The 13,592-nt window shown below is 43.6% G+C and overlaps 1 protein-coding gene across 3 annotated transcripts; it reads right to left on the reverse strand.

Moving 5' to 3' along the window:
• Positions 1-74: 74 nt before the first annotated feature.
• On the reverse strand, positions 75-11,720 carry st6galnac6 (ST6 (alpha-N-acetyl-neuraminyl-2,3-beta-galactosyl-1,3)-N-acetylgalactosaminide alpha-2,6-sialyltransferase 6). 3 transcript variants are annotated; one of them, XM_027029988.2, is made up of 7 exons: positions 11,462-11,720; positions 10,586-10,647; positions 9,918-10,112; positions 4,441-4,850; positions 3,596-3,703; positions 3,160-3,342; positions 75-155 (listed from the first exon to the last, which is right to left on the reverse strand). In XM_027029988.2, exons 2-7 carry the CDS (start codon positions 10,607-10,609, stop codon positions 125-127), a joined length of 951 nt encoding a protein of 316 aa, XP_026885789.2. In that variant the 5' UTR covers positions 10,610-10,647; positions 11,462-11,720; the 3' UTR covers positions 75-124. The 3 variants fall into 3 exon arrangements, with proteins under 3 accessions (XP_026885789.2, XP_026885790.2, XP_026885791.2); XM_027029989.2 differs by lacking the exon at positions 11,462-11,720 and adding an exon at positions 11,033-11,452; XM_027029990.2 differs by lacking the exon at positions 75-155 and having other exon boundaries at positions 2,737-3,342; positions 11,462-11,717.
• Positions 11,721-13,592: the final 1,872 nt, after the last annotated feature.

Here is a 13,592-nt window from a genome sequence, read left to right on the forward strand (position 1 = left end):
TGTCTCAGAATGCTACAAGAACCAAGTTTCCTATGTACGACAGGGCCAAAGCCTACACACCCGTGTCTTTTACTGAATGTTTTGTAACATGTATATAGCAGTGTAATGTTTGGTGTCATCGTATCTATAAAATCTCTGCAACGATGCCTCCGACCCTGGGGGGGGATGAAAAAAGAAAGAGGTGTGTGGGTTTTTTTTCTCAACATGTATATATTTGAAGACACACAATGCAGAGGACATTCGAGATCGTCAAACACAACACACAGGTGTTGTCATAAAGGTTCCGTCAGAATATGCAAGACCGTCTTGGATCGTGTCTCATTCCTCCTCCCAGGCCTGGTCCCTCTGGCCTCCTTGCATAGCCCCTACCACAGAGCCCCCTGCTCTTATAAGAGTGCTGGAGTCAGTTGACTGTTGTCCAATCCCCACTCAGCAACTAACCCCCAGCAGGGAGGTAAAGGGCCCCTACACCAAGGGAGCAGGGAGACATTGCGGACAGGGCCCCTTTCTATGCTGTGCAATGCACTGGAATCCGCTTTAATTAATAAATCCCTGATCTTCAGCCAACAGGCTGACCGAAGATCAGAGTCTTAGTGTTTTACTGAATTGAAGTGGGTCATGTGAGCAGTATTTCCGCACATTTAAATGGGACCAATGGCCTGCCCCACAGCGGTAGTTCATTTCAGAGCAACATCGCAGAGATTCTTTGTCACTCTAACGCGAGTCATTCAGTTCATCGGTCAGCGTAGATGACCCCCTTGCGCCGCCCTGCGTGAGAAACGCTACAGCGTGATGTCCGTCCACCCAGACTGCTTTAAGGTGCATCAGCTCCGCAACCATGCCCGGAGTATTTACACTTGAGCCAGTTCAGGGTCGAAACGTCAGAAGCTCATATAGGTCAAGGCATTATAAGCAGACAAAGGCAATGCTCACAGTGGGAGGGGTAATGAACCCCCTTTAAGCGCAGTCTCAGAAATATCACTGGCCAAACAGAGCGTTTGTGGTACTACAAGCCACCTCAAAGTGAAACAGCATACTGACATTTAAAGATATATATACACTCACTCCCTACACACATGTATATATATCAGTGCTGTACACTCAGACTCATTTGCACACCACTGATATATACATCATATATCATATATGCCATAACAAATAAGCGCATGAACAAAATTAACATAATTCATAAAGTCAAATAAAAACTACAACAAAAAATCCGCCTATTTATATAGGCTACTTTACATATTCGTGGTTACTACGAGACACATTTCTGTCCAATAGTGGTACTAAACCAAACTGCTCATTAGTAAGGCTGCTGGAACTCATTGCACATGCATGATATGCAATTTATGCACTACATGTCACTGATGGGGAAACTCTCTCTCTCTTATATATATATATATATATATATATATATATATCTGTGTGTGTGTGTGTGTGTGTGTGTGTGTGTGTGTGTGTGTGTTTATATAGAAGGCTACTGCAGAAAAGCCCTGCTTTAAACTGCAGGCTCAGTACTAAACGTGCTGTTAGTTTCTGCCTTTGGAAATCAGATCACAGGAGAAAACACACACCCTCCAGATCCATGACCAGCCCCCCGGGCTGTGCTCAAGCCGTCGGCCTTGCTACAGTTTGTCCCTGCCGTGCGAACCGGCCAGGCGCAGAGAGTGACTCTCGAGTCCCAGAATCCTGAAGTGCTTGGTCAGGGAGCTGCTCTGGTTCTGCTGTCCTCTCTAGACAGTCCATGAGCGCGGGCAGTGATGTCCATGAGCGTGGGCAGTGATTGTGTTTTTGGCACAGACAATGGACTCTGAGTCATTACCCCCTGCTTCTAACCAATAGATTCGGAGCACCGACAGCCCGCTCAAGCTGGAGCAATTTTCCCAAATGTCAGCGTGCGGTCGTTGGCACTGAAACTGCCCCACTTTACTATCAACTCCTCTCCTCCCCCTTCGCAGGCTATAGAAGTGATCTCATGGTGAGACTGTAACGAGACTACCACTTTCTAATAACGCCCCCAGGAGACGGTATCGATCCTGTTTTGGAAAAAACAGCCCTGATCTGTTCTAGAGGACACCACCACAAGCACTTCAGAAAATGCTCAAAATCGAGTTGATGTTTGGTGGAAAGTTTTTGGACTTGCAGATACAAATACTGCATGATGTTTTCTATAATGTGGTTTAAAAAGTTATTTGTACTTACAGATAAATATTATGTGTAGTTTTCTATGGTTTTCTGTTTTTAAATTTGTACATTATTCTTTTGTGCCTTTGACACTTTCTTTTTAGGGCATTTCCAAAATATTATAAATGTGTAAAAATACTGTTTTCCAAAAAAAACAAATGAACAAATAGAAAGTGCTCAGCACTGTTTGCAGATTATGGCAAAATTCTAATATCTCATAAAATTCTAATATCTCATAAAATGTTTACCTATATCACACGAAACACATTTGAAATAAGATGTAATGTGTTGAAATATTTGCCAGATTTTAGAATGGCTGAACTGCAAATATAACAAACACATTAACACCTCGATAATGAAATGCAGCTCAGACCTGTTTGTGTCGGTGTGGTTGGTCACTGGTGTCTGGAACACAGGCTTATCTAAGTTAGCGCAATTCTTCAGCTTGGCCGTTTCTGGAGATTCTGTTTGTTTTCGACAAAATTTTAAAATTCACTGTTAGACTGACAAAAATGTGTATGACAAAAATCCAAAAACAGTGTTTTAAAAAAAAAAAATTAAATAGTGTTTCCTTTCTACCTCACAGAAAGGTGTACTGTCCACCCTCCTATTACTACACCTTTGGGCTCCTTGGTGATTTAGCTGTTTACTTTACAGGCTATGTGAAACCAGTGGCCATTTTGGATCAATGTCTGAGCTGATGATGTATGTGTAACCAGCAGACATTTTGGATCAGTGCCTCAGCTGAGGAAACCGTAACTATTTTGGATGAATCTCTCTTTAGACTCAGGGCATTAAAGAAAACTCATCGGCCTGGACAGGCAAGACGGTCGGATGTTTGGTTGGGCTTAAACTTAAATTGAGCGTCACAGTTTCCCACTATGCTGTGAGGGAAGCTGGTGGCCATTTCGGCTTGATTTCTCACGAGAACTCGAGAGCAGGGCTGGCAGCCACGCTGGCTCAGTTTCTCACCAGGTGGGGTGTGCGAAAGTGATGTTGTAGAGTTTGGCCCAGCGAGCGAACACTTGTTTCTCCGTGATGAAGCGGTGGTGGTTTCCACGGCGACCCTTCTCGTTCTGCAGATAGGTGACACACTCGTCCGGCCCTCTGGGCTTGTAGTAGTGGTACGGCATGCGCTTGGGCTGGGGACGCCTCCTGTAGCCAGCGGAACACAACTGTCACGTGACATTCTAGAACACATTCAATTCTGTGACACTGTAGAACACATTATATTCTGTGACATTCTAGAACAGGTGCTTAGATTCTACTATAACCCCCTGACATTCAAACTCAGTTTTTAATTCTCAGGAAGGTAAACAGCATGTATAATGGACAGGAGAAACAACACATGGAACACAATCTCTGCAGTGCATTCTCGCGCTATTCAGAAAGCAAGAAAACGTCTTACCCACAGTAGTTGGGAGGCACCATCCCATAAACCTTGATATTGTCACATATCTCTATGGCGATCACCATGGTGAACCAACCGGTACTCAACCACGACTGAGACTTCTGTCTAAGAATACGGGAAACAGGCTTGACATAAATCTTGCAAATTTTACTGGTGAACAAATAGAGGGGATTTTTTATTCCAGTATACATATACCATATAGTCTTAATGTATAGCAGTGGTTCCCGAAGGCAAATGAGGTACAGTATGGAAAAGCAGTACTAAGGAAATTGGAGCCCCTCCATCCTGCCAGACTACTGCTAGACACTGAAGAGGCCTGAGACCAAATAAAGGCACAAATCATGCACCTATACATTTTAGACTATGTTTGTACATATTTGAAGTGTAATAACGAATATAGAATAAATGTACATTTAATTGCCCTTACAAAAACAGTGAGAAAAATTCTAAAAACAGATTTGAATTCACTGTAAAAACACAAGGAAATCCACCTTAGGAGATCCACCGTGAAACAAAATTAAGTTACAATCCTGTTGCTCGGTGAACTTGGTGTTTAACTTGTTCTAATTTCCATGTGGTATTCTGTTTATATTTAATTTACTTTCCAGGAGGTTTTTTGTTAGCTTCTCATACCAGTGCAATGCTACAGCTTCTCATACCAGTGCAGTGGGTCTGAGCATTAGACTGTGTGCTGTTGCAAAATGGAAACAACTAAACCAGTTCTGATCTTAGCTATCTTGTCTATGAGATACTTCACCACCACCGCTCACGGAATGAGCTGAATCAGACACTAGCGGAACAGAATCTCAGAGACACGCGTCACGGCTGGAAGAGGATGCTACCTGTCTCTGCCAGTCTCCTTCTGGAAGAGGGCGTCGAACTTGCGCATCTTGCCCGGGGAGATGGTGAAGGAGGAGACATTGCTGTAGGTGGCGCTGACACGCTGGATCAGCCGGAACAGCGGCCCCTTGGCGTCCCGCCCCATCTTGGTGGGCGGGCCCCAGAAGATGACGGACAGGCTCTCGGAGCGGTTAAGGAACTCCTGCGGCTTGCGGACGACACGGAACACGCTGGAGTGGGCCACCACGCGCAGGCTGGTCCGCGTGCCCACGTCCGGCTGGAAGCCCGAGGTGGGCGCGTCGTTCATGCGGATGACGCACTCGGAGCGGTCGATCTCCTCCCCCGCCCCGCTGCCCAGGATGTGGCTGGAGCTGGTCACCAGCGCACAGCGATGACAGTGCAGGGTCATGCTCTGACACGCACACGCAAACAACACACGCAAACAACACAGTCGGAATTTCAGTAGTGATTTCTTACTGTTGTCTTATATTATGTTCTGAACCTCCAATACAGTTCCCAGTGTGGGAATCTACTGGGAAAACGAACATAATGGAAATGATTAAACGTTAACATGCACACGGTTAAAGCATGTTAAAGGATGGTGGTTACACTTTAGGACCGGAACTTCAAGGGTTTTGATGAACTGTTTGTGTGATCAGAAAATCCAGGTGAAAAATTCTACAGTGATATAACAGGTGTATTCCATAGTAGTAACACGCAGTGACATTTACCTTATGTTTCTTTCAGTTTTCTATTTTCTCGCTGTGTTTCAAGTTTGGTTTATTTGTCACATACATAATCATACACAGTATAACTCGCAGTGAAATGGTTTACAGATGTTATAGTGTAAACTTTCTCCAGTATATAATGTACCACAACAAACTTCTGTTCTTGAGACTTGCTGGATTCTGTGAACACTGACTGCTGGGTAAAAAGAATCTCCATTCAGTGGCTCACATTTTGGTGGATCTCTTCTCATCCAGGAGTTGTGCGAAGTCAGCGCTCAGTCAGAGTGGAGGGAGAATCAGATTGGATGGAAGCAGCAGTAGAACTGGCCAGAGAATTTAGGATTAAAAGGTATTCCAAACGATAATTATGAAAGCCGCTAAGGGAGTAACCTGGATTCACACAGACAATGCAAATATTCCCAGAACTGCAGCTGGGTGTCATGGGACCCTACACTCCTACACTCCTACACTCCAAGACCCCGCTGACATCACACGTTCGGGCCATCACTATCGCTCACTAGTTCGCTCTATTGATTCCACCTCAGTTCTACTCAGACCTGCTTGTTCTTTCATTACGGTGGGAGGTATTGCCACATTTATCAACATTACTGCCACATTGTGCTTACCGAGTGTTCCTTCTATTTTGACTGGCCTGCTCTTCTCGACCCTTTTCATGGTATATTGTTTCGGGATTCCTGGCCATTTGGATCTGCTTGTGTATTTGTCTTTTTGGATCGGACCCCCAGCCTGTAATCCTTTTACCAGTTTTGAACGCTCCTTCGTCATTTAAATCAGCAGGACAAGTGCAGACATGTGAACCAAACCGTGAAGAGGTCTTATCGAAGTGAGAGCAGCAGGAGAAGAGATTAGCACAACTATTAAAGAGCCGTTCAGAAGCTGGACTGCTAGCGGAAACAAGGAGTCACCCCTCCGAAGCGTGAATGCTGTCCTAACGCTGCTGTTCTACAAATGGTACTCAGACTCAGCCAACTGCTTATTTTAGTACACAGCTTGATAAAGTGGAGCAAGGAATGTCCCCATGGTACCTAGGTGCAACAGCAGACATTGTTTACACTTATGAGGAAGCAGGCGCAATTACGATGGGGTGCAAAGTTGAATGACACCGGTCATGTACTGCACGTGCTACCGGCTGGGTGATCCTGCAAGAACAAGCCTGCAGTTATGACAACGCTGCGTTGGAGGCAGAGGGCCTGATGCTGGAGAAGTCGCACGAGTCTGCTGATTACACCAGGCTCTCTACTGGCCACTGGTTCAGGGGCGTGGGAGGTAGGGAAGGGGGTCAGTGCCTGCTGGTGCCGCCTGCTGGTTTGGCCATATGGACGCTGGCGGAAGACCGCCGGGACTGGCAGGTTATTTTCCGACGGTTACGAACGGTCCTTTGGTAGGGTGAAAAAAAAGACTTCTCCATTTATCTCCCCAGAGTATTCCCTACTGTGCAGAGTATGGAGTCTGGATCCGTTGTGTAGGGACCAAGATTTGCCTTTCCAGCAATCCCCTGAGCAGTTATCCGAGAACGTTTCCTCCGAGCAGTTATCCAAGAACGTTTTCTTGGACTCCCAGATAGCAACTTGACCTCCATCTTTCCCGTTAACTGCCATTTCTTTTTTGATAAACATATATTTATTGGTTTTCAGAAATTAATCTATAGTAAAATTTGTGGTATCTATGGTGGCTTTCCAGTGGGAAGTCATTAGCAATCTGTGTTAACCAAATATTAGGAGATGGAATATCTGAAGAAACATATTCACATGTACATTGTGTGTATATACACACATTATACATATACTGTACATACATGGTTATATATTTTTTGTGTTTTTGTATATATATATATATATATATATATATATATATATATATATATATATATATATATATATTTATTTATTTATTTATTTATTTATTTATTTAATTTTTTCCTAATGCACCCCTAACTCTTTCCTCAGTTTGGACAGAGCACTCACAAAACCATTTCACTGCGAGTTATACCATGTATGACTATGTACATGACAAATAAACCAAACTGAAACTAGTAGATTGTCAGAACATTTTCAGAACTGTGCATTTAGCAGATTTCCATTAGGGCATAATGGTGATACTGGGAATACTTGCTTATATTTGCTTGCACACAACATTTTATTTAAAGTGGAATGTTGTAGTTTTACTAATGTAATGCTGCACTAAGAGGAATTTCTACAAGCTATTCATAAGACATCTTTTACACTTTGCTTGCACAGCTGATGATGGGCCTCTGAAACCCAGTTTACTTGACTACAATTTTGAATATTTTATATATATATATATATACAGAGAGAGAGAGAGAGAGAGAGAGAGAGAGAGAGAGAGAGAGAGAGAGGGGTTCAAAATTGTAGTCTGTCAGCAGCTGTGCAAGCAAAGTGTAAAACATGTCTTTATGAATAGTTTGTATAAATTCCTCTTAGCGCCGCACTGCAGTAGTAAAACTAGTCCATCCAGTGCGCTGTGAGTCTAGATAATGACATCAGGAAAACGCCAGAACTCCAAATATCTGTGGTAAAGCCAGTCACATCTGATAAATGACCTTGTAGGTGGTTGTAAACCTTGCTGTAAAGGTTCGGTAGGGCCAAACTGGAAATGTAGTGTCGAGAGGGTAGGGCGTACCGTGAACCTAACAGCACCTAAAAATGATGAAAACCTGTATTTTCAACCACAGCGATAGGTTGGTCATCCAAAGTGAGGTCAGAGGTCATCCTCTCTTTTTGGCCGTGTGACTGTCTGAAGAAAACGTCTCTCTTTTCAATGTTTCTAGCACGTGTTGCCTTTGCCTGGGTAACCTGAGTAAACTCCCTGTATTCTGCTGCGTGTTTCTTTTTTAAGTATCAAATTGGTAGTATCGAACGCAGCTCTGTTACTATCACCTCGCGATTACAAACAAAGCACGTGGCTGTCCTCTTTATACACTGCAGACATTTGATCTGCATCGCGCCATGAACTGCGACCTCCTCTTACGACGCCTGTGTGACCGCTGACCTCAAACAAACGGTCGGTCTTAAGTTCGTGCTCAGTAAAGCCGATACCAGTAGTTTAAAAGAAATGCCTTGATCGCCCCCGGTACCAATCTCTGACATTGGCTCGGGACGTCATTTATTTAACACCACACGGGTTTACTACAGTTTCTGTGTTCGCTCCAAGGACCCAGCAGAAGAAACTCGCCCATGCTAGTATTTCAAAGCAGGTCAACCACACAGAATGCTAATGCATACATGTTCAGGCTAGCCACTTAGAACCATTTACCCTACCAACAACATATATTAGCCCAAAAAAGAACCATGCACAATTCTGCCCCGACTAGCAATCAAAGTTGCTGGGCTGTGCACTTTTAATTCAGTGTGTGGCCCAGTACCACAGGTAGGCTACTGCTGAAACCTCTCCGGTCGCCCCGCCAACCTCCTCCTGCTGCGCAGCCTTCGGTTATCTTAATGTTCTATCTTTGCTCTGAGTCCATCTCCACGGGTGGTCGGGAGAGGGTTTGAGGAGTCAGATGTTTCTAAAGCTTTGACATTTGCATCACCTTTCATCCTCATCCTATCGATGACTGGGAACAAGCCGCAGCTATGACGAGCTCATCGAGTGCCTGAGACCTCAGTAAAGTTTATCCGAGAGCTCAAATCACAAAAACATTGCTCTAATCTTGCTTAAGGATTAAGGACATTTCATCTTTAACTTTATGCATTTTGTAGAGAAGTTCATCTCCTACTCCTTTAACTATTCACAGTAAAAGATGTTTCATTCACACATATATGAAAATTGAAGAAGACGGGAGACCATGAAAGAGACCATATTTGTTACACACACAGCAAAATCGCATCCTCAAACTCCAGGGCCGCTGGTAGAAAACGTACTTCAATAGCACAATGGATGAAACACCTCTGTCTGAAACCTCTTGTTTCTATGGAAACTTGTGTACTTCACTCAAATGTTTAGTACTTATATAAAAAATAAAATGTCCTGTCTCAGCCTTCCTGTGGGTGGTGATGTCTCTTTCCTCGCACTCAGTTCTTCTAACGCTGCCCTGGGAGTTTGGGGTGTGGTGAAGTATGTATACACACACACACACACACACATATATATATGAATACGTATTCATATATATTCATATATATATATATATATATATGTATACATTGCCATGGGAGTTTGGGGTGTGGTGTAGTATTTTTTCTGTTCCTGGATTGCCTCTTTCTGGACTGAGATTGATGATGTCATTCCTGGGGCGTGTTGGAGCCACTCCTCCAGTTGAGGGGTCACAACCCCAAGTGCCTCCATCACCACTGGGTCAGCCTTGTTAACCCTCCACGTTCTCTCCATTTTTCCCATTCGTCATATTCCTTTCTTTGGCCGTTTCCATCAGGTGGGACTGCCACATGTGTTATCTTTCATCTGTCATCTTGTCCAGTGTCTGGTTGGTTGGTTGCTTATGTGTCTGGATCTGGAGGTCCCACAGGATCTCAGCCCTGTTCATCTCTACCACCCTAACATGTCTTGCATATGTTCCTGTATCTGACTCCTGACCCCTGGTTGTCTTTCTGTGTATGATTTCTCTGCCTTGCTCAATCAACAGTACAATGAAAGAGTTTAATAAAGAAAATTCCTTATTTTTTAGAAATATGAACCCTTGCTGTTTCCATAACCTCTCCTTCCACTCTTGCTTGCTGCCTCCGTGACCCTTCACCCCGGCCCCTAGGCCTTACCTTGTTTCCGTAGACAGGGATGTATCCCTCTTTGCCGGCCCATTTCTTCAGGTTGGTGTTTCTGATGGTCTCGCTGAACGTCCCCACCCTCAAAGAGCCATACAGCTCATTCCCGCTGTTGGAGCTGTAGAGGATGAGGAGGGTGGTGATGATGAACACTGCGCCGAAGATCGCCATGCGCTGGCTGTGATGCCCCTGTAACAGAGGGGAAGGCGCACCGGAAAGGTCTGAGTGAAGTTTGCTCAACGCACTGGAGCACCCTTCTGTACTCTAGTGTTTATTACTTACTTATGACACTCGGAACTAATTATATTGCATATCTTTGTCCTATTGGCTGTTAAGTATAATGATCTATATTTTAAAATGGCATCTTGTGAGAACACTGCAATATCACTGCCTGAAAAGATGACAACTTTAAGATTATACAGTAAACTCAGAAAGTCGTCCGTTCTGTCATTTTATGAACTGTTTAGAAATGGACAATAAAATACATTTAAATTTCCAGTCTCTATTTTAATATTCAGTGTGGGTCTTATTAATAATAATTGTCGTTTAAAGAAGTGTGACTGTTTCTAAAAGCAAGGTGCTGCCAACATCCTTTTGACTGGTGCGATTTTAGCGGAGCGAATGTCCAAAGCGTCGGCGGAGCTGTGTAAATACGCCCTCACCTTTTCCGCAAATCGCAGCGCCATTCTTCGGCCTCCCGACCTTCAGTCACATGGCTTCATACCTACAGCAAGATAGAAGGTACGTCCCAACACGTCAGCCCCGAGGTCTCCGTACTCTGATCCACATGTACATTTTCACGTCTGTGTTGGCTGCCGTCGTTAGTATAAAAGGAAGGTGGTAAAACCACAGCCTGTCACCAAGAATGTGATTCGGGAGTCGCTCCAACCCAGTAATCCGCTGGGTTGGATTTATATGTGAACTGCTATGAAATATGCCTTGCAATACAGCACAGATCTCAAAATAGACTACTCATTGATATGATATTGATAACACTGATATGCTATCACGAATATCCCCACTCACAAATATATTATTGGCACTACTATTGTTAGGCAAATAATAGCCTAAATGGCTAACAACTAATCAATAGCTACTGTTCGTCTTACTTTATTGTTGTTGTTGTTGTTGTTGTTATTGTATTTTTCGCCACATATCACTCCTGCGATTGCCCAAAATAAGATTTTTTGCAACGGCCTCTACATCCATGCAAGAATCGCACGCGTCCCGGGAGACCGCTGACCGACTGACAAACGGTACTGACTCCGCTCTCAGCAAATAAATAAATCAGCGTTTCTCCCCTATCTGGTCAACATTAGCAGATACTGAGATGTCCATTCCAAAAAGCGTTTCGAACAACCTGCTCTCAAGCGTGTTACGCTGGCGCAAAGATAGACGCGTTCCCGTAAACGCACGTCCAGGAAAGCGACCTCGAATGCTGCGCACGACCGGACAAAGGCGCTGGGAATGCGGTCGTGCGGTGGCGACCGAGCACGCCCACATCTGAGCAATGGCGCACTCCTCCCGGGGACACGTACCGACTCGACGCTGCGCTGGAGTGTGTTTGGCGCATCCTAAGCCCCTAAGAGCTCCGTGCGTCTTCGCCTCCAAAGCAGTGGTCGCGTCTGCGTCATCGAGGGGCTGCAGCCAGACGGAGCCCACCTACCGGGACAAAAAATAAAAACTGCTTAAGGGGAAAGAAAACAACATGCAATGTAATGAAAAGCAAGTTGGAAACCGACAAGCAAGCAAACACACACTGCGAAAGCAAGAGATGACAGTTACAGTAGGCCACGCACCAGTCCAACTTTTTTTTTTTTTTTTTTTTTTTTTTTTCCAAGATTTTGCAGAGCGTAAATAAAGCGGCCAACGAAAAAGCCCCGGTAGTGGAAACGACGACGGCTCGTAATAAAAGAGGTCGCGCAGTTTCATTTCCCGAAAATGTAGGCACAAACCCAAATGCAACACAGTGGCAGTAGATGGTTCACAGTGACGCTGGGATTTCAAACATTAAAATCCCAAGAGGTAAAGCACTGCGCATTTATTTTACATTACGATTTTCAAAGCACTCACTGCCATGTTAAATAAAATATGTAATGATATTCACTGTTGTACATAATCAATGCTGGGTTATACATTAAAAGTGGATAAATATGTTAAAATTGCACTTCGTGATTTAAAAGAAAATACATTGGGTTTCCAAAATGCAAGCATTCCTTCGGCTAACAGGTAAAAAGAAGTCCTGAAAAATATAAATAAAACAATTCCTTTGAGGCAGTTAAGTATGATGGAAATTCTGATTTACAAATTAAAACACTAAAATAACTACAAGAATGTATGAAGCACACACACACACACACACACACACACACACACAGACACACACAGACACACACACACACACACAATAGGAATGCGTTGTTTGATATTCTTAATCTCTGCATTTAGACTCCTGACATTTGAAACAGTTCTCCAAAAGCATATTAATTAGAAATTGACAACCCAATTTGAAAACTCAATATATTTTCTTTTAAATTACAAAGTGCTATTATAACATATTTATCCAGTATTTTTTTGTTTGTATAACCCAACATACAGTATGTATAACAGTAAATATATCAATCAATACTCCATTTAACATGACAATGAATGCTTTGAAAGTCCAGTGTTTTAATCTAAAATAAAATCCATAAATCCAGTTAATATATAACAGTGATGTAGTATGTTTGGATAGATTGTATAATGCCTTTATAATGAAACAGGTTTGTACACTTTACTTGATCTACAAGTCTAACTCATTAGTTCCATACCTGTAGTGCTCAAAGACACATCATTTGTAGATCACAGAAGCTGCTCTGTGCATGCTGTGTTGCAGCTGTTGAGACATGACGAATGTCTTTCATTTATTAGAGCCTGAGGCAAGAGAGCAAGAAAACATGACTTGCCGGGGGGAGTAGCAGCATGGAAGCGTGACTTTCAGCGCAGAACAGCAGTGGTGACTTCACGTGAACATGAAGATTATCAGCAATCATCTTATCCTGCATTTAAAACTAAAAAACAAACACACTGAACGCAACATTGTGTAGCCTGATGTATCCTCGCAATACAGCTATCAACCCCACGTAACTCGAAATATTATTACAATCCTACATGCTGCCTCACAAGCTCACGCAACGTGCCGTAATACTACGCAACTTTGCGCAACGTCAAGTAACCTCATCGCAGAACGTTACAGAGCTTTGCATAACCTTGCGGGTTCCTCACAAAACATGATCTAACTGCTCTTAGCTTCAGATAACACCCTTCACACAACTTCTTACTACCTCACATGACCTTGAGTAACTTCACTTCATGAAGTGTAATGTCACATATGATGGGCTTAAGTCCCCTCAGCCGGCTATAACCCTAACCCTTCGTAACATGTAACTGCACACTACCGTGCGGACCCTCACATAACGCTACGTAGCCTTATGCTGTCTCACACGACTTCTGACCACCTCATGCCTCCTCTCAGGCAGGGTCACTGACAGGTGCACGACCCAACCTCTACCCTTCTGACCCTACGCATCACAGGTTGCTCTTCAGAAAAAAGGCAGGTTTGACTTGGTGCTTCCACAGAAAATAGTACCCTACAAACAAGAAGAGTGTCATAAGCCTTCTTAAAAGCAG

The sequence above is a fragment of the Electrophorus electricus genome, chromosome 22, assembly GCF_013358815.1.
Source record: "Electrophorus electricus isolate fEleEle1 chromosome 22, fEleEle1.pri, whole genome shotgun sequence".
Lineage (NCBI taxonomy): Eukaryota > Metazoa > Chordata > Actinopteri > Gymnotiformes > Gymnotidae > Electrophorus > Electrophorus electricus.

Coding starts and splice junctions, on each gene's coding strand:
- st6galnac6 (XM_027029988.2), bottom strand. CDS start 10,609: ATGGCGCTGCGATTTGCGGAAAAG. Junction 4,851..9,917: donor TCCCTGTCTACGGAAACAAG/GTAAGGCCTAGG, acceptor TGTGCGTGTCAG/AGCATGACCCTGCACTGTCA. Junction 3,343..3,595: donor GTGCCTCCCAACTACTGTGG/GTAAGACGTTTT, acceptor CGCTGGCTACAG/GAGGCGTCCCCAGCCCAAGC.